This window comes from Homarus americanus, unplaced genomic scaffold (assembly GCF_018991925.1).
Source record: "Homarus americanus isolate GMGI-L3 unplaced genomic scaffold, GMGI_Hamer_2.0 scaffold57965, whole genome shotgun sequence".
In the NCBI taxonomy this organism is placed as follows: Eukaryota; Metazoa; Arthropoda; class Malacostraca; order Decapoda; family Nephropidae; genus Homarus; species Homarus americanus.
The window spans coordinates 140936-160194 of NW_024725031.1; the positions used below are offsets into that span (position 1 = coordinate 140936).

The window sequence follows — 19259 nt, forward strand, 5'->3', positions numbered from 1 at the left end:
AAAATAATACATAGAAAATCTAAAATGGGTGTCTTTTTCTTCTCAGCACCACGAGAACTCTCATTTTTACGCTTGCCAGCCATTTTAAAGGGAATTACAAATGAAAATTTTGTCAGTACACAGCGCGATCACTAACGTCGGGACTCGAAAATACGTAATTTGGAAAGTATTTTATAAGACTGAAACGGTCGTATGTCTGGGTGGTCGAGGAGTACCTGTATACTGTTATATACTATACTGTACTCACCAGCAGATGCTGTCGCCTTGAGATTGTGATGCAGCCAGGCCATATGATGATGCAGGTAGGACAAATGGTGACGATACAAGATTCCTTACCTTTGTCCTGTACCAGGTGTTACTACATGTATAGTTAGACTGTTAGAGGAATGTTGGTAGTCTGCTGGGGTAGTGCACAGGCTGCAGATGGGAAGTTGACAATGTCCCTTCTGTGTCATCCTGCCACTAATGCACGACCTCCCTACAAGGGTTTTTGATACAGGGTAATTATAATTTCTGATTGGTTTCATAATTTCCAATTAAAAAAATAAAAAATAATAAAATCCCTTTCACATCTTGAAAATTTTCTTGCAATCCTATTTTATTATAAATGTAAGCATAGGGTTAATGAAAATCACTTTATCTTTTGAGACATACTCATATTCTTAATGGAACATGACAATAATTACAAAAGGTTTACAAAAATAAATCAAAGAGCTTTCTTGTGTTATGCGACTAGACAACTGAACAAAGTCTTGTGCTCTGGGATGAGGAATCTAGATTATAACACTAAACAACATTAGTGGAATGAAAACTTGTGGGACGGGTACCATTAAGGCACTTTTATAATTCATGATAATACCATAGAACATATGGTATAATTAAATTGAACAGGTACGAACGGTAACAAAATACACATGGTATATTAAAAGTAATAAAATAATTTTACAAACAAACAAAAACAATACAGTATTTCTTTAAAATTAATAAAGCACAGCTTTACAGAAAATGAAGGAACTAAGTATTTTTCTCTTAGGTATAATAATACCTATACAGTATATATATACAGTACAGTAAAAGAAATTACAACCATAAATAAAAGTCACATATCAGCAGCCATTGACTGCCAATACATATGAAAATGTAAAAAATTTACTTAATGGACAGCATAAAAGTCTTGTTCGTGTTTTGTACCCTTTACAAATGTGTAATTTCTCCCTAGTTATCAAAGCTGATTTGTACAAATGACATCTGCAATTTTAAATAGCATAATTTCAATTTATCTTACTACTTTTTTATCAAACTAGATTAACACTCGCGCACACCACGACTCCTTATCTGCTTAATTTTTTACTCTCTTCCAATTGGCACCGCTCGCGTCACAAATAAAGAAAAAGAAAAATTATGCTTGATGAGTGGGATTTTGGTGAGCCACTCCTCAAACCACTCTCTCTCATGGTAATCTAGAATGTGCTGCATACTTTCCATTTAAATTTAATTTCTCCCATTGTCCCTCTTACACACTTTTGCCCTTCATTGTGCAATAATATTCTGTAAAATTGTTTGTAAAGTATTTATTAAAAAAAAAAAATCTTTTTGTTTACTGTATGTCAATATATTATTAATTCAAACTTGTAACCATTCTTCATGTGTGAACTGCTGGGGATGAATATCTTTATTCTAAAATTGCTTGCAGCCAAATATTACATGCTAAAAAATAAATAAAACAAAAGCTTATTACTTGTATCCACTTTCTGATTTTATCACTGTAATGCTTTAAAATCTCTGCTTTTATTTATTGTATAACACTTACTGTTTTTACTCCTTTTTTTGTAAGGTGAATTACAAGTTGTTCGTGTTGAAAACTATAATGCATAATTTCGCATCATCAAAAATTTTGCTTCTTTCTTCTTTATTTGATTTTCAATATTTTATTGTGAAAGAACAACCAATTTAATGAAGAATGTAGTTGGTTTCATAAGAAAAAATTAAACCATTTGCCAAATATTTGATCTGCAGGAAGAAAAAAACAGAGTGGCTCTCCTGTGCCAAATCACCACTAGCCCCATGGCGGTACGCGAGTGTTAAAATGATCATAAGCTATTCAAACATGTTTTTCAAATACCTGGAGCAAAAAAAAAAAAAAAAAAAAAAAAAGTTTAAGTACAGAGAAAAAGATGGAATATAAAATTTATGTAGACCTTTCACATCCAAGATAAGGTTGAGACAGTTCTCAGTGAAGAATAACAGCAAGAAGATGCTGGGACCTCTGGGGTTCTTGGGTTGGCTTACATCATCTTCCACATCCACGGCCCACTCATCACATAACCTATCCAACATCAAATATATAAATAATCTGCAATTATCCTTTTAAAACAAAGACTTAAATGAATGTAAAAATTTACACAATTTTAAAATAAAAGAACTTTTTCACAAATGGCAGCCACCAAGAAAAATAAACTACGTAGAACACCATGGTAGCCACAGAAAGCTGGTTAATATGCAATAACATTAAAAATTTAGGTTAATATAATATTAATAATAATAATAATACAGTTAACCCTCACTTTACGCGGTCCCACATTCCGCGTTTCCACGTTTACGCGGTGCCCTGCCGGAACCCAGGATGCTCACATTCCGCGGTGCGTGTACCCCTTTACGCGGAGAGCGGCTGGCGAGCCGCGCCATTTTTATATCCAAACCTCCCGCCATCCGCCATGTTGTGTAAGCTGCGCGAACATGGTGCGCACAAGGTCGCCCAGTCATCAAAACATTACCAGTTCTTCACCCGCCACCCACCACAGCCGGCCCAAGTCAGTGATAGTGATAATTATGGTGAGGATATGGATTTATATGGACTTTGGGGAGTTTGACAAAGAGGCCCTGCAAGCCTCTGTGGTGGATAGTGATACAATTGATACAAGTGACACAGGTGAGGGCCAATAATCTGCCCTCTGCCTCGGAACCAACCGCCCATCCCCGTGTGCCCAGCCATTTTTTCTACTAATGTAAGTGTTAAAAAACCTAATATTATTGATATTTCTCTTAATTATTAATTGTGTGTGCATACCATCATAAAGTTAAGATAATATTTTTACTACAACATAGTTGTGTGTCGTCAAAAAGTGGAGTTTGGGGATCGGCCCGGACTCCATTTCAATTAATCCCATATGTTATGTTATTCACTTTACGCGTTTCTCACTTTACGCGGGACCCTCCGGGTTACATTAACCGCGTAAAGTGAGGGTTAACTGTAATAATAATAATAATAATAATAATAATAATAATAATAATAATAATAATAATAATAATAATAAAAATAATAAAAGGCCACATCAAAGAAAATATAAACATACTGACTGTAAATGCTAAAAAGGCAATTATAAATACAGTGGTCCCTCGGTTAACGAACACAATTCGTTCCAGAAGGTCGTTCGTTAACCGAATCCATTGTTTCAATGGGATATTAGGTAATTGGTTCCAGCTCACCGAAAAGTACATAAAAAATGCAGTAAAGTACACTTACTTTGAGGTGTGTATGTAGAAGGTTCCTGGTTGATGATGATGATGATGGGAATTAGAAGTGGGGGTGGAGGAGAAGGGAGAAGAGAAGGAATTGGTATGGAGGAGAAATCACCTTCAGTGGACCCATGCTTGATGCCTCATTTCACCAATAAAATTTTAAGTTCACTAGGTGTAATTCAAGATTATTTTCTTTAAATCAACACTGCCCTATATATTATCAATATGTTAACTAAATTTCAGAATGACCAATAATTTCAATGAAAAATGCAAAAATATTCAAGACATCAACAAAATAGTTGCTCTCTCGATTGTAAACAAAGCCAAACTGAACCTGTACAGAGAGTACTGCATATAATATTATCAATATGTTAAATAAATTTTAAGATGACTAATAATTTTAATATAAAACATTAAAAAATATTAAAAAGCTGAAATTTATTGATACAGGTGTATGGAAACGAATTTAAACTTAGAACAGATTACTCAAATGGCAGACTGGGCCATCAGCTGACCAGCCGATGCTCACAACAAAACGTGATTTTCGTAAGGATTTCGTTAATCAAATTTTTGTTCGTTAACCGAGGCGTTCGTTAACCGAGGGACCACTGTAGTAATACAATATGTCAACATCATCTTTTCAATGATGTGCAGTCCCCCAAAAAAGTATCATTAGATTTTCCGTCACTACAATTTTAAACACTAGACGAAATGTTTGATATGATTCCCAGTGTGTAATATCAGCAACAGCTAGAGATGGGGGTAGGATTGGAGAAGGGAGTCAATCTTGTATGGCATATTAGATCCTTCAATCTAACAAGAAATCCATTCAGCTATATTAATGTATGTATTGTTCGAAAATGTATATATGTACTCATTCATGCTCAAAGGTCACGGATGTAGAACTACCAACAGTTCAGAAACAGGTCGCGTAACATTGCTCGGAGACCCTTGAATCACATTGAACCCATGGCTAACAATTCTTTTTGGGGGGACTGTGCAGTATTAACTAATAAAATGCAACACAGGAAATTGTAAATAAATGTGATCTAGCAGTTTCTCATATGGTTATGAAATCTTTCCATAACTGTTATGTAATTATTATATTAGAGATTAATGAATAAGTTTTTAATCATGACAAGTTAACATAAGTTATTATCATTGACATGATGGAGAAAAAACCTACACACCAAACTGAGACTTGTCAAATTTCCATTCACTTGGATGTTAATCACTAAAAGGGTTTATTTAGAAATAATATATTTACCAGGAGGAGCAGGATAGTATCCTGGAGGCACTGCCATTGGCATATGGTCTTGAGGAGGCAAAGGGGGTGTGTCCTGGGGAGGAAGAGGCATTACTCCATGAGGCCGGTCAGACTCCACAAAAGTGAGCAAGGGGGGAGAAGCCAGCCCACCTGATCCTACATTACCACTCGAGACAACCTGCCAAGAGAGTTATGAACATACTGCCCATTATAAATGGTTCCAACTCAAATATGCTTTTCCTGCAAAGTCACACACACACACACACACACACCCCTACTACTACTACTACTTTGCTATCACTTGGAACTGAAGATGGCAAACATTCAGCCCCCTTCCCCCAACACACACATTACTACTACTACTTTGCTGTCACTCGGAATCGAGTATGATGATCGTCCAGCTATAATACATTGATATAAGTTATTAAGGATGTCACCTTTGTTGGTGAATTCTGAGGTGACTAGAGAGGCTGATATGGGACCAGTAGGCTCACTCACAGATATTGCACATGTAGAGGGGTACATCTAGTGCGGGAGGGGTGGCAGGAACATCTTTCCGGCGTTGGCGCTTTTCTGCCTCAGTATGCAGATGGGCTAACTCAAAAGTACTGTAATGACACCTTCTCGTGTGGTGATCCTCCAAGCATTACGGTGTGGAGTAATCGTCTCTCAAGTGAGGGGGTCAATTTGGTACTTTTTCAGGTTTGTCAAAAGACTAACCTTACACCTTTTCAGTTGTCCGCCAGCGTTACGTTTACTATTCGTTGGGTGACAGTAAAGTAGCTGCTGTGGCAGTCTACTGTCGTCCATGCGGGTAACATGGGCAGTCCAACATAGTTATTCAGAGATAATGGTAGCCTCGATGCTCCTACAGTTTGTGTCAGTGAAAATAGTGGCATTTGTTCTCTTGTCTACCCAGCGAACTTGGAGGATGGAATGTAGATACATTGGAGAAAGTTTTCAAGTGCCTCGAGGTGCCTCCTGTATGTGACCCATGTCTCACTGCCATACAGCAGGGTGGGGAGGACCACTGCTCGATATATGTGCAACTTTGCAGATAATTTCAGCTCCCTACAGCTGAAAACAAGTGTATGAGGTCTGCCAAAGGCTCAAGATGCACATCTGATTCAATGTTGAATCTCTTCACTGATGTCTGCAGTGGTGGACAGGTGGGAGCCAAGATAGCAAAAGTGGGTAACATTAGAAAGGGTAGTACAGTTAAGCTGGACGGATGTGTTTCGGAATTTGGAATTTTTCAGATTTCAGAACGGTAGTAAGGTACATATACTACTGTTTATTATGGTAACACCCTAGCGGGGTCTACGGCAGCACCCCGTAAGCAAACACATTAATATTTCTGCAACGAACCTTATTAATATGAATTAAAAAGTACAGTACATACATACAAAGTACTATATACTGGTAATAGAATTAACAAAACATTAAGTATAAACAAATACAGTACTGTACACATACTGTACAATAATAAATAAAAAACAATAAAATATTTTAACACTTAATTTGAGGTGTGTAACATCTACATTCAAATTATTTGCTTTCTTGCAAGGATTCCAGCAATGCAAGTTATATTCTGCTAATTTAGTCTGTGACATTTTATAAGATAAAAACTTTAAGCCTAAAACTTCCTTCACCCCTGGGAAGGGGGAGGTTATGTGTTGACAGCCAGGCAGAGGGGAGGAGGGAGGGAGGGGGGGAGGTATTGACCAGCCGGCGGGGAGATTACCCAGTGTGTGGTTATCAGTCTTATAGAGGGAGTGTAAGTTTTCTGCTTATAAAATGTCAATGAATTGACTTGATAGAATATAACTTACATTGCTAGAATTCTTGAAAGTTAGTGATTAATTTGAATATAAACATGCTATAATTTGCACTAAACAATTTTTTTTTAATTATTTAGTACATTTGAGTACAGTACAGGTACTATATCTACCGAAAAATACGAGTTGAAAAACTTGTACCCTGTACTTAAATGTACTACACTAAAGGACTAAAATTTTTATCTCTTGTGCAAAACATATGATATCTACAGGTATATTCAAATTATTTGCCATCTTGCAAGGATTCCAGCAATGCAAATTTTATTCTGCTGAGACAAATGATGCCTCACACCTGCGTGGGTCAAGCTTCGGCCGCTTCTGGTCAGGTTCGGCATCACTCTGGGTATGTATGTATGTATGTATGTATGTATGTATGTATATATATATATATGTATATATATATATATATATATATATATATATATATATATATATATATATATATATATATATATATATATATATATAATATATATATATATATATATATATATATATATATATATATATATATATATATATATATATATATATATATAATATATATATATATATATATATATATATATATATATATATATATATATATATATATATATATATATATATATATATATGTATATATATATGTATATATATATGTATATTTCTCGACATTAGTAATCATTAGTAATTAAAGAAACCCAACATAGTCAAGATGTTTGTGTTTTCTCTGGTTCTCCTCTTCATTATGGAACTACGCTTTCCACGTAACAAGTCCATTACTGAACTTAAATACATACTGTATATAATCTCAAGAGTCCACATACAAACAATACCTCATTAGTCATGAATTGAACCCTGGACATCTGCGTGTGAACAAGGGTCGCTACCACCGCCACAAGGTCAACAAAAGCAATCCTAGGCTTTGTTTTGTTTTACACAAAGCCTGTTCATTCGTCTTATTTTTAAGCAACGTGAACCTCCATTGGGGATTGCCCGTGCCAACTATATGGTTGTAGTGGCAATTTACTCTGAAACAGATGGATTTCTTAACACTGCTTATCCCTTCTAATGTTACAATAATTAGGTACATTCCAGCAAAATTGGTTATTTGATCTTAACCATAGGGAATATTAATTTTAAAAACAGGTTGAAATGCATATAAATGTACAATTAATATGACTTGGTACAGTACAGCATGCCCTTAAAATTCGCGGACCTCGATTATTCGCAGATAACACCCTGGATGTACCCAAGAATGTCTAAGGGTAGTTTTAAAGTTGCTGGAATTTTTGTGACCGGGACAGGGAGCCATTCGTTCTTGAGACAATAATTCTTTTACCAGTATTATATATAAATATGTGTGTGTGTGTGTGTGTAGTTGTAAACACACGCACACAAAATGCATACAAATAAATACTAATGGGAAATTCCTCTCACAAATAATAAGAATCAAGACAACTAAATTATATTAAAAATGTGTCTATCCTCAAGTCAACTCTGTGCTTTGTTATTAAAGTTATAACAAAGCACAGAGTTGACTTGAGGGTAGACCCAAACATTGTTAATACATTTTGTTGTCTTGCTTCTGACTATTTGTGAGAGGATTTTCCCATTATTATTTATTTGTGTGTGAGTCTGCACACACACACACACACACATATATATACAATACAGGTAAAAGAAACAACTGCCCTAAGGGAAAACACATAAAGGAAAAATACGCACACGAGTAAAAATGTAACCCCCCCCCCCAGCAAATGTTATTCGCGGCCATTTTGAGAACCCGATCCTCGCGAATTTTCTGGGCATGCTGTACTAGTATATACAAAAAATCTTATGCCATCATAACATACCTGGGAGGGTAAACTCTCAGAGCTTGACTTCCTGGAGCCCATGTGCATAAGTGGTTGTCCTTCATACTGATGGTTTCGTTGGTGGTGTGGCATGTTATTCGACTGATAAGGAGGACCAGAATTGTGGAAAGGTCTCAGAAGCCCCCGCCCTGATGAAGCACCTCCGCCTCGTTGAAATCTTGGGGGTAATGAGCGTTGGCCCCCACCTCCACGACCCATTTCTCCAGTAGGTATGCCCATTGTTGATGGATCTGAACGTAACACTAACCATTTGATCTTTGTTCATATCACAAACTTGTAAATCTAATCTTGACATTCCATATACAATAAATAGGAATGGAGGTTAGTTTTTTTTTCAATTAAATTTCAGTTACAGGCAGTTCCTGATTTATGAAGATCCAGTTTATGAAAAAAGTTTTGTTTTTATGCAGCATCAAAAGTTGTTAGTTTTCATTTTCCATATTGGACCTAGTCTGTTTATCAACATAGTTAAACTAAAACCATCATGCAGTACTGTACTGTATAAAGAGTGGTTAACTAAGGTAAAAATAAAATACTTGTAGCGTTTTAATTATCATTGCTCACAGGATCACTAGGTGAAGCAGTGGCAAGACACTGCTGACTAAAGGTATTTTGACTGTGAGAATGCTAATGTTTTACTCTCTCAGAATTTGATCTGATGTAAGTGGAAAGATTAAATTATTAAATGGATAAGCTTGGCATTTCTTCTTCAAATAAACCTCATCAAAAATAAAATAAAATGAAAGCAAAACATATCAAAATGTATATACATATAGTGTACTGTAGTAGACTTACTGTTGGTGTCACTAAGAAATTAAAACCCTATGTCTTGGCTGGGCCTCACAGTTTCATACTGCATCACAACTAGTACAGTAGAACGTCGATATAACGAGAGGTCGCTTTAAACTAAATTCGCACTAAATTGATGTGTTGTTTCAATGGAATAATTTAGTTTGGTACTTGAGAGAAACACAAAATACAAAAAAGACTGACAGTCTACCCAGATACACCTCAGCCCATCTCCTAGAATAAACAAAACATTGTTTTTGTAGTATTATGTTAAAACAAACACTCATAAATCAACACAGCTAAAACTAAGGGATGTGAAATGGTCTGTTTACTGGCTGGGAAGATGGGGGGGGGAGGGGGGGGAAGGGGGGAGGGGAGGTGAGGTGATATTTTTGACAGTTGATACCAAAGTCTAGTGCTTATTTATTTATCTGTCCTTAAGAGTGACTAAGTTTTTCTCTTATAAAATGTCACTGAACTGACCTGGGAGAATATAATTAACATTGCTGGAATTCTTATAAGATAGTGATTAATTTGAATATAATCATGCTATAGTTTGCACGAGACAAAAATTTTAGTAATCATTTAGTACATTATTCTGAGTACATGTACAGTACAGCTTTAGGACAGTGTAGTATGCCCAGAGAATCATTAGGCGCGAATTTTAAAATATGATGCACCAGATTGACTCGTGCAAAATAGGAAAGATTCGCTTTAAATTAAAACATTGTCCTTAATTGTTGGTGTCGCTTTAAATCAATAATCTTAATTTAAATCACTTTAAATCGACGTTCTACTGTACCACAGTTTCTCACTAAGTTTTAAGCATTACAGTGTCTTGTAAATATAAAATTATTACTGTACTGTAAGCATTTCATGTTTTATTGACTTATAACCAATAAGTACACCGAAAATTTCATTAAAAGCAAGTTTTGTACCATTTTAAGGCATTTTCTCCCCCCCTGTAGGAACATATCTCTGCTTTTGTAAATCAAGGACTGCCTGTATGCAATGAGAATAAAAAGCAGTAACATCTCACAATTTAATCCCACCTTAGATTGCTTTAACTCATATTATATTGATACCGAGTTCACTAATTACAATTTCCCTATCATCCAAATACAGTAACAATATTACATAAATCATCATTATTTTATGGTTCAGAAATGCTATAATTCAGAGCAACATACATTCCCTCATTCTGATGCTTTCTAGCCACCTTGCCACTTGTGTTCTGTCGTGGTGTTTCCCCTCCCTTGGGTAGTGTTACAACTCAAGAATAAACAAATGATACAAGTTCCCATGTCACTTTTGTGAATTTTTCTTTTTATTCTCAAGTGCTTGACTTTGTAATGTTTCGAGCACCAATGAATTCTTAAGAAGTACTAGCGCTTTTGAAAAACAAAACACCAGTTATTATTGTTAATAATACCCCGATATATACATCAACAATACCTAGTTTATTCAAGAGTTGTAAAGTAACTAAATAAATTAACTCAAGTTACATTTTTGGGTATTTACATTTTAAAAAGTACTCAAAATTTTTAGTACTTTTACTCCAATACAAATGAAAAAAAAAATTTACTTGTTACACACAAACAAATAATATATTTGTTAATTAATTATTAACCATAGTAAAAGAGGTCTGTGGGTGGAGAGTATGGTTAGGCTGGAACTGTGAAGGGTACAGTGAGGGGAGACACCACACGGTCACATACCTAGAGGTCTCGTCAGGTGAGGTGACGTCAGATCGAGTCAGGTGGTAGTGGCCACGACAGTGGACTTTCCCTTTGATAGTAACTTGGCATACCCAGGGGATGCAATAGAGCTACTGCGGTCTCTCCTGACATTATGTGACTTATCTCTCAAGCTTAACACCCCACTACCAGCATCTGCTGCTTGTGAGTGTCTGTTTAGTCATGCTGGGCTTATTATTTAGTTACCGATAATTTATTACACCCCAGGGGGCGGCAAGCCTAGTCACAAGACCAGGCAGTCCGACATTAATAAATTACTACTCATGTCTTGCAGGACACGCTATGACTTGTGATATGGAGATAATATTGATATGACTTAAGGACAATGGGAGTTAGCACCCACCAAAGCGTGGGTAGCATCGCGTTAAATCCAAATTATTACGAATAAGTAGGTGGTGACATATGTGGTTAATGACTTGTCCTGTGGTAGAAGGTCGCTGACAGTGGGACAGTCAAGGCAATAGTGTTGAAGGATGTTAGCATTGGGACAGTTACAGAGTTTACAGGAAGAGAAGTGCTGATCATCCCCCGCCTCAGATACTTGCCAGACAGATCTGTATCCTAACCTAATGTGAGCAGAGACAACATTATGTCTGTGGACCATAAGTCCACGTCAATGATACTTGTGTGGGATCAGGAAAAAAGTGATCATAGTGTTGGATGGATATATTTTCAGTAGGTTGCATTTGAGAAGCAGAGCTGTGACCGATTTTTACTGGTTAGGTCAGGTTGAAATTATAGGGGGATGACCAAAACAATAATTTTACCATATTTTCAGCCCGTTCACTATCCCTGCGATGAATTGTAGGGAGAAGAGCGGCTGAATTTATTCTTTTCAGTAGGTCATGTTAGGCTTATATTTAGGCTTAAGAGATCGTGATTGGACAGCCATAATTTCGAGAATCAGTTGTTGATTAATCTCAATAGAAAGACTTGCAAATAAAAATGTGTAATGATGTGTCTTTTATTTATATCTTTAGTTTTTTATAATTTACTCTGGATTTATTTTAATATTTGAGACAAAAATTTTGTTGTTACTTTTTATTTTCAGTACTTGAGTACTTATGAATGAGTTACTTTTTTACTTCTACTTGAGTACATTTAACTTTGGATACTTTTACTTCTACTTGAGAAACATTTTCAGGAAAATTCCGGCTTTGGGAACGGTTTTCCAAGAAAATTTCAATTGCAACTAGAGGAGAATTCCGGGTTTGAGGGATTCCGGCTAACGGAGGTATTACTACTTAAGTAACAAAGTCCAGTACTTTTTACAACTCTGAGTTTACTCAAGTTACTGTGTACATCAACCCAGAATTAAACACCAGCAGCAATTCCAGCCCTATACACCACTCAACACCACATCCAAAATAATATAATTCTCAACTTCTGGCATTTACTCCTGTTCCACCTTACACTGAGTTATATTTAGCTTCTCTCGAGATATATGTTATCCTAAAAATATCAACTTTTAATCACTGAACACATTTTTCAACATTCACCATACCTAAACAAGCAAATACTTTTAAAATGTTCCTGAATTAAATATTTAATAACCTCACCTTGAAAATTGTTGCCCTGATAATTGTTTGAGTATTGATGGTTATTATGATGACTGCCTCGTGGGTGATGGCTATAATGGTGAGGTCCTCCTCGACCTCGTCCTCGGTGATGGTGGTAGTGATGAGGAAATGGTGGGCCCTCCCTGTTGCCATCACGACTATCATGCTGTTTATCATTTTCAGCATTAGTATTTAAATCTTTCTTCAACAATTTTAAGATGATACAGTTTTGTGCAGTGTAACCAAATAACTACTGTACTGTATATATACTAGAATTAGGTACAGGTAAACCTCGATAAATGATGTATCGTTCAGTGATATTTTGCTTTAACGATTGTCATGAATTAAAACCATCTCTCTATATACGATAAAAAAAATCGCTTTAAAGAATTGAATAATGAATTGGTTGGATTGAATATCCATTGGTTGGATTCTTCTTTACCTCTAGTGCACACTATGGTTTGTATATACTGTACAGTACTGAAATTAATAACTGTTTAGCAAGGATTCCAGCAATGCAAATTATATTTTCCTATGTCAAATCAGTGACATTTTATAAGGAAACATTATTTAACCCTATGCACCACGCATCTCTCCTTGCCCTTGTCAGCCAAGGTATTATATACCTGTGCGTCACCATACACCCAACCCGTGCACTACAGTCCCGCCATCACATAGCTCCACGATTATCGGTCAGCATCATTGGTTGTATGCACATTGTACTTATCGTTGGTGTTTTTATTTTCTTAAGAGTGATAGGACAGAACTAACATTTAGATTGAACATTGTTATGGTGACTGTAAAGTGATATTTTCTGTTGTTTTGTTACTGTAAAGTGTTTTGCTTCAGTTTATATGAATATGTGATCTGTGTTGGCCGCTATCGTTGTGCTTCTGTTGTAATCCCTGGTTTTTTCTTACAGTTAAGTACACTTCAGGTTAATACTGTACATTACAGTAATATTTCCACTCAGTTTTTGTAACTGTGAAGTGAGATGTGTATTATACAGATGTACTGTACAAGTAATCTGTACTATTGAAAATAGCTACTGGCAGCAAGCATGTTGCTGAGGCTCCTGCATTGGGGGAGGTCAAAGCACCCATAAAACTGTCTCTGGAGGTGAAGCTTGACATTGTGAAGTGGTATGAAATGGGTGAAGGAGTGTGCTCTATTGCTAGAGCACTTAGCTTGGTCTAGTCAATGGTGTCTACCATCATTAAAAAGGCACCGGAAGTGAAGGCTGCGTTGCAGAACGTCAACCCAGTTTCCGCTTCCAGATTAGTAAAGCAGCATGAACCAATCATGGATAGGATGGAGAGGCTACTCCATGATTGGATTCAGGACCAGACTCGACTCTGCTTGCCTCTCTCCACAGTGATTATCATGGCAAAGGACAGCAACATCTGGGTGATGTTTGAGGCAGAGAGCGATGAGAGCAGTGCAGGTGATGCCCCTTTCAAGGCAAGTCCTGGGTGGTTTCAGCGATTCAAGAGGCACACCAATCTCCACAACCTTTGTCTGACTGGTGAGACAGCCAGTGCTGCTGATATGCTTCCTGGCATTCCTGAAGGCTCAGATGGAGGAAGGAGGATGCACCTGGTTTGGAAAAAGATGCCATCAAGGACTTTCCTGGCCAAGGAGAAGACTTCACCAAGTTTCAAGGTGAATTCTCGCAAGGATTGCCAGTTTGTCCTCTGATAGCACCATAGTTGCCGTTAAGAGGGGGGTGGGGGAGATGGTCGTGCCCAGTTTGATTTAATAGAAATAAGGTTGTGATCAAAGACCCTAAGGGGGCAGATATTGAGTATGAAGTGTGAGGGGTTAGAGGTAAAACAAAGATCAAGAATGTTAGTAAGTTGATCGTGAGAATACAAGTGTGTTTGGGGACTGGCTGGGAATGTATCCCATTGAACCTCATGTTATAATGCTCCCTATCTACAATATTTCACCAAGCGATGGGTTTTTCAGGAGATTAACCCCATTGTTTAACAAGGTTTACCTGTATTCTTTTCTTCATCTACTTATGATACAAATTTATTTTAAATTGCATTAAAGTATCTACAACAAAATCAAATACCCAGTCAACAGTTTAGCCCTTTTAAACCATAATCATCATCTTTGATACAGACAACTAAATTCTGTGCACTGCTCTTTGCGTAGTTTTAGTACATATTCAGGTACAGTGGCCTCAATACTTGTGTATCATACATTACAGGAGTTATATTCTGGACAATATTTTTATCTTTCACCTACTTATCATCTTAACCTTTGGCCTAGACTTGAAACAAATTTTAAGCACATTATCTCAGAAAGATGCAAAGTTTCATAACATTTCATTTAGATCATTCAAGTTTACATACTTACATAAGGTGGAGGAGGATAAGGATGATGAGCAGGCTCACGAAGGAGTGGTGGGTAGTTGTAGTGAGGTGGGCCAGGCACTGGCTGATGGGGTCCATAGTCCCCCATATAACCTGGACCCCAAGCACCAATGGCTACTACTTGCTGGAAGCCCCCCTCTCCTACAAAATCATCATATTATTAGTTCTTACATATTAAATTAACAATGTAAGGAACTATACCCTCCAGAGCAAAAATAAGCACATGCACATCTTTGAGGGAGTAAGATGTTTACCAATTATATATATATATACAGTATATATATATATATATATATATATATATATATATATATATATATATATATATATATATATATATATATATATATATATATATATATATATATATATATATATATATATATATATATATATATATATATATATATATATATATATATATATATATATATATATATATATATATATTGTGAATAAAAAAAGGTACTGTAAAAGATATAATTGTCATAGAGGCAAACATTTAAAAGGAATACCCGGTATACATTTCTTTGCACACGGGTTAGCTGGCTCAGTGAGGGAGGGGAGGGGGGGGCGCAGAGTGTAGGGGGGAGCATTGCTAGGGAAATAGTGGAGGTAGTGTCCCTGCTGGTCTTCGTTGCTCTGGTGTACCAGGGAGTACAGTATATGCAAATGGCAATTGTGTTAAACTTACATTTGGCTTTTATTTACCAGTTTGGCAATATAGTCTATATTTTTTATTGGTATTATTTCTATTTAGTCCTCACATTTACTGGTACTGTTTATATTATTCTAAGAACATATGGCTACAGCAGGAGAGGTGAGTCTTATCTGGCCTTGTGTCTTATACACTGTAAAATATGGCATCTCCCCCAGCCATACACTCCTACACTCACTGTGTAATTTTTTTTCCTAATTCCATATGAGCAAGGAGATACAACTGTTCAAAACAACAGCTGGCATATTACACTAACACAGATTGACTTATTTAAGTTCATAATACAGTAAATTAGTTGAAGTAAAATAGTTATAATTATGGTATACTTTCAATAAATTCAGTTGTGTTTTATTTAAATAGTTACTAGATGTAGGTAAGGTTCTAGATTCTAAAAGTTTTCAGAGTTGCAAAAGAAGATTCTTGAAGGTTTTGGAGTTCCAAAGTACCTGTATGTATATGTGGCATGGATGACCTTGTGCAGTGAGAGATAAAGTGGATGTGTACAGTATACCTTATATACTCGAGTACAGTTCCAGTTTTTATGATAACATTTTTATGCAAAAAATAAGAGGTCAAACCATATACGCAGAGTATTTTTGAGGGGTTAAAGTTCATGCATTTCTGTTGGTTATTTATGAATGATAGCTACCCAGTAGGCTAACATTACCAGTAAGCTCCTTCATCCTGGGCTTGCATACCATACCCCAAGATTCTTTGTTTATGTTGCTGCATGAAGCACAGAACATCATTCAATATATATGCCACTTTAAATCTACAAATGCCTGATACAAATGAAGATTTACAGATACTTTTCCTTTCATTTGTGGCATTGTTGCTTACTCATCACTCGTGGAGCTGTGAGGTGTTACAGTTATTATTCAGGCGGGGAGAAGGAAGCACGGGTGCATGGCTCCCTCCCCCAAGAGGCGTAGCAAAGGTTATCATCATCCATGTTTGTTTACCTTTTAAACTCCCCCATCTGAATGGCACACCATTTTCGTGTCATTATCGTTGGCTATATTATGTCCGACACGGCTGTCAAAATGGGCTTAAGACCTTGTGGTAGAAAGATTTATGAAAAATGAATGAGGAAATACTAGTCAGCCAGCCAACCTCCAGAATTATGCTGAAAATTTGGTTCGGTGGCATCTCTTTATTACAAGCAAACCAAATAGTCAGATATCATGGATGTAGTCAGTAGATCAACACCAGGGTGGATGTCAGTTAGAAAGTCCACAATGAATCGTAGAAATGACATCATCAAAATGGCCACCATCTTGACCCTCTAAGACTCAACAGGTCTTTGATTTGCAAACATTTGTGTCATTTAGTTTTGCCATGATATGGTTCAGCGAGGCCGCCATTTTGTTTCGTCATTTTTAATACGAATATGGCAACAGACAAACTGACATCCACCCATGTGACATTGCCCTATACAGTATATGTAGAATGTCTAGCTAGTTATTTTACTTGTAACAAAGAGACGCCATTGAATGAAACAAGAGCCCGTGTTGGCTGGCCGACTATACAGTATGAGGTGCTCCAGTGTGTACTCTTTGTATCCTCAGGTCCTACCTAAAGAAAACTGAAGCTTGCCTCAGGGTTTTATGGACCCAGAATGTATGTCAGACTTAAACCTAATTTTTATCCTGGTGAATGCCAACTAGAGGACTGTACTGACCTGGAACAGGAGTCTGTTTGTTATCATCCACACCAGGTGAGGGCATTATAGGAACTGAGTAAGTCCACTGTTGATTGTAGTTATATCCATAACCTCCATACATTACTGGCACTTGGTAAACCTACAACACAATATCTCTTTCAATTCATAATATTTACCCAGGCAAGTGTGGAAAATAGCCATAAAATGCTGCTATGATAATGATATGACACCCACATAATGTAAATAGCAATTTATAATGTACTTTGTGGCAGTTAATTATCATCATATTCCCACTATCATGATGATGATGATCATCATCTTAATCCCAGTATCATCACATTCACATCCCCTTTATCTTTCATCATCATCATCATTCATCAATAATAATCACATTAGAGTACAGGTGCTCCTCTACTTAAGAACGTTCAACTTACAAACTTTCAGATACAAACACTATCACTGAGGACGGTTAACTACCAGAAGTGTTCAATGTGGATGAGACTGGATTATTTTGAAGAAAATTCCAGATAGAACAAACATTACCTAAGAGGAGAAGAATGAGCCAGGTTTTAAGGCTGTATTAAAGGGTATAGCTGCACTAAATATCCATGATCTTTTCATTTTTTACAATACATTTGGTATCTACAAGAGAAAAGTTGGACTTACAAACAAGCCTCAGGAACATAACTCGTTCGTAAGTAGAGGAACACCTGTATAATACAGTACAGATGACCCTTGCTATTCGTGGGGGTTAGGTTCCATGGACCCCTACAAATGGTCAAAATCTGTGAATAGTATTAGGAGTCATTGTATTGTATGTTTGAGATACTCGAGTCACCCATTAACACTACAGTACGTTTTTTTTTAAATACACATACATTGGTGAAAAGCATTTATAAAACAATGAAATCATACAATGTACTGTACTGTACTATAGGTAGGGTATCCCTTATCCGAAATTCCCAAGTCCAAAATGCTCTGAAATCCGAAAGTCTATTTCATTACAGTGGTCCCTCGGTTAACGTACACAATTCGTTCCAGAGGGTTGTTCGTTAAACGAAACCATTGTTTCAATGGGATATTGGGTAATTGGTTCCAGCTCACAGAAAAGTATATACAAAGTAAAGCCAAAAATGCATAAAGTCAGAAACACTCCTAAAATTCCCCTAAATCGCCCTTAAATCACTACAGTGGGGTATGCTATAACAAATGGATCCTACTACGAATATTCCTATAACGAACGGTTTTACCTATAAAATTGAGAATGCTATAACGAACGAAACTCCTACAACGAACATTATTTAATTTTTTTTTTTTTTTACTAATTTATTGTTTTTTTATTACAAATATTAATGATATTCTTTATTTCAGGGGTTTAGATGCATATGTATGCACTTTTTTACAATTTTTACAATTTTATATTATATTTTTCAGTGTTAAGTGGTTGTATTTGGGGGCCTGGAACGGATTAATCCTATAACGAACAAATGCTATAACGAACAAGGTTCTAGAACCAATTAGATTCGTTATAGCATACCCCACTGTATATATATCGTACATATACACTAGAACTCTTAAATCACTACTGTAATGTGATACAGGTGATTCATTTTCTCTCTTGTGCAAAATATATGACGTTTATATTCAAATTATTACCTGTCTTGCAAGGATTTCCAGCAATGCAAATTATATTATTCTAACTTTAGTCTGAGGTATTATTTATTTTTAAACCTGTAAACCTAATCTTTTTACCCAAACGTTTCTCAGGAAGGTGAGGGGGTTGACAGTGACATGTTTGACAGTTGGCACCTATGGTGTAAAGTATTTATTTAATTGTTAAATTATGTCCTTTAATTTGAGTTTTTGTTTTTTGCTTATAAAATTTAATAGAAGTGACTGGGGTGAATTT

General features: G+C 36.2%; 1 protein-coding gene across 8 annotated transcripts in view; it reads right to left on the reverse strand.

The window, feature by feature from the left end:
• Nucleotides 1-635: 635 nt before the first annotated feature.
• LOC121864600 (putative bifunctional UDP-N-acetylglucosamine transferase and deubiquitinase ALG13) overlaps nucleotides 636-19259 on the reverse strand; it is an 84480-nt gene continuing 65856 nt past the window's right edge. For 4 of the 8 annotated variants that reach the window (XM_042363670.1, XM_042363669.1, XM_042363671.1 and 1 more), the window contains 6 exons: nucleotides 17369-17489; nucleotides 14953-15110; nucleotides 12589-12754; nucleotides 8463-8713; nucleotides 4787-4964; nucleotides 636-2326 (listed from right to left, as the gene is read on the reverse strand). In XM_042363670.1, the coding sequence (XP_042219604.1) occupies nucleotides 2286-2326; nucleotides 4787-4964; nucleotides 8463-8713; nucleotides 12589-12754; nucleotides 14953-15110; nucleotides 17369-17489 (915 nt within the window). In that variant the 3' untranslated portion in view covers nucleotides 636-2285. Of the gene's footprint in view, nucleotides 2327-4786; nucleotides 4965-8462; nucleotides 8714-12588; nucleotides 12755-14952; nucleotides 15111-15432; nucleotides 17490-19259 lie in introns of those variants that run through there. The other 4 variants (XM_042363672.1, XM_042363673.1, XM_042363674.1 and 1 more) reach the window with 4 other exon arrangements.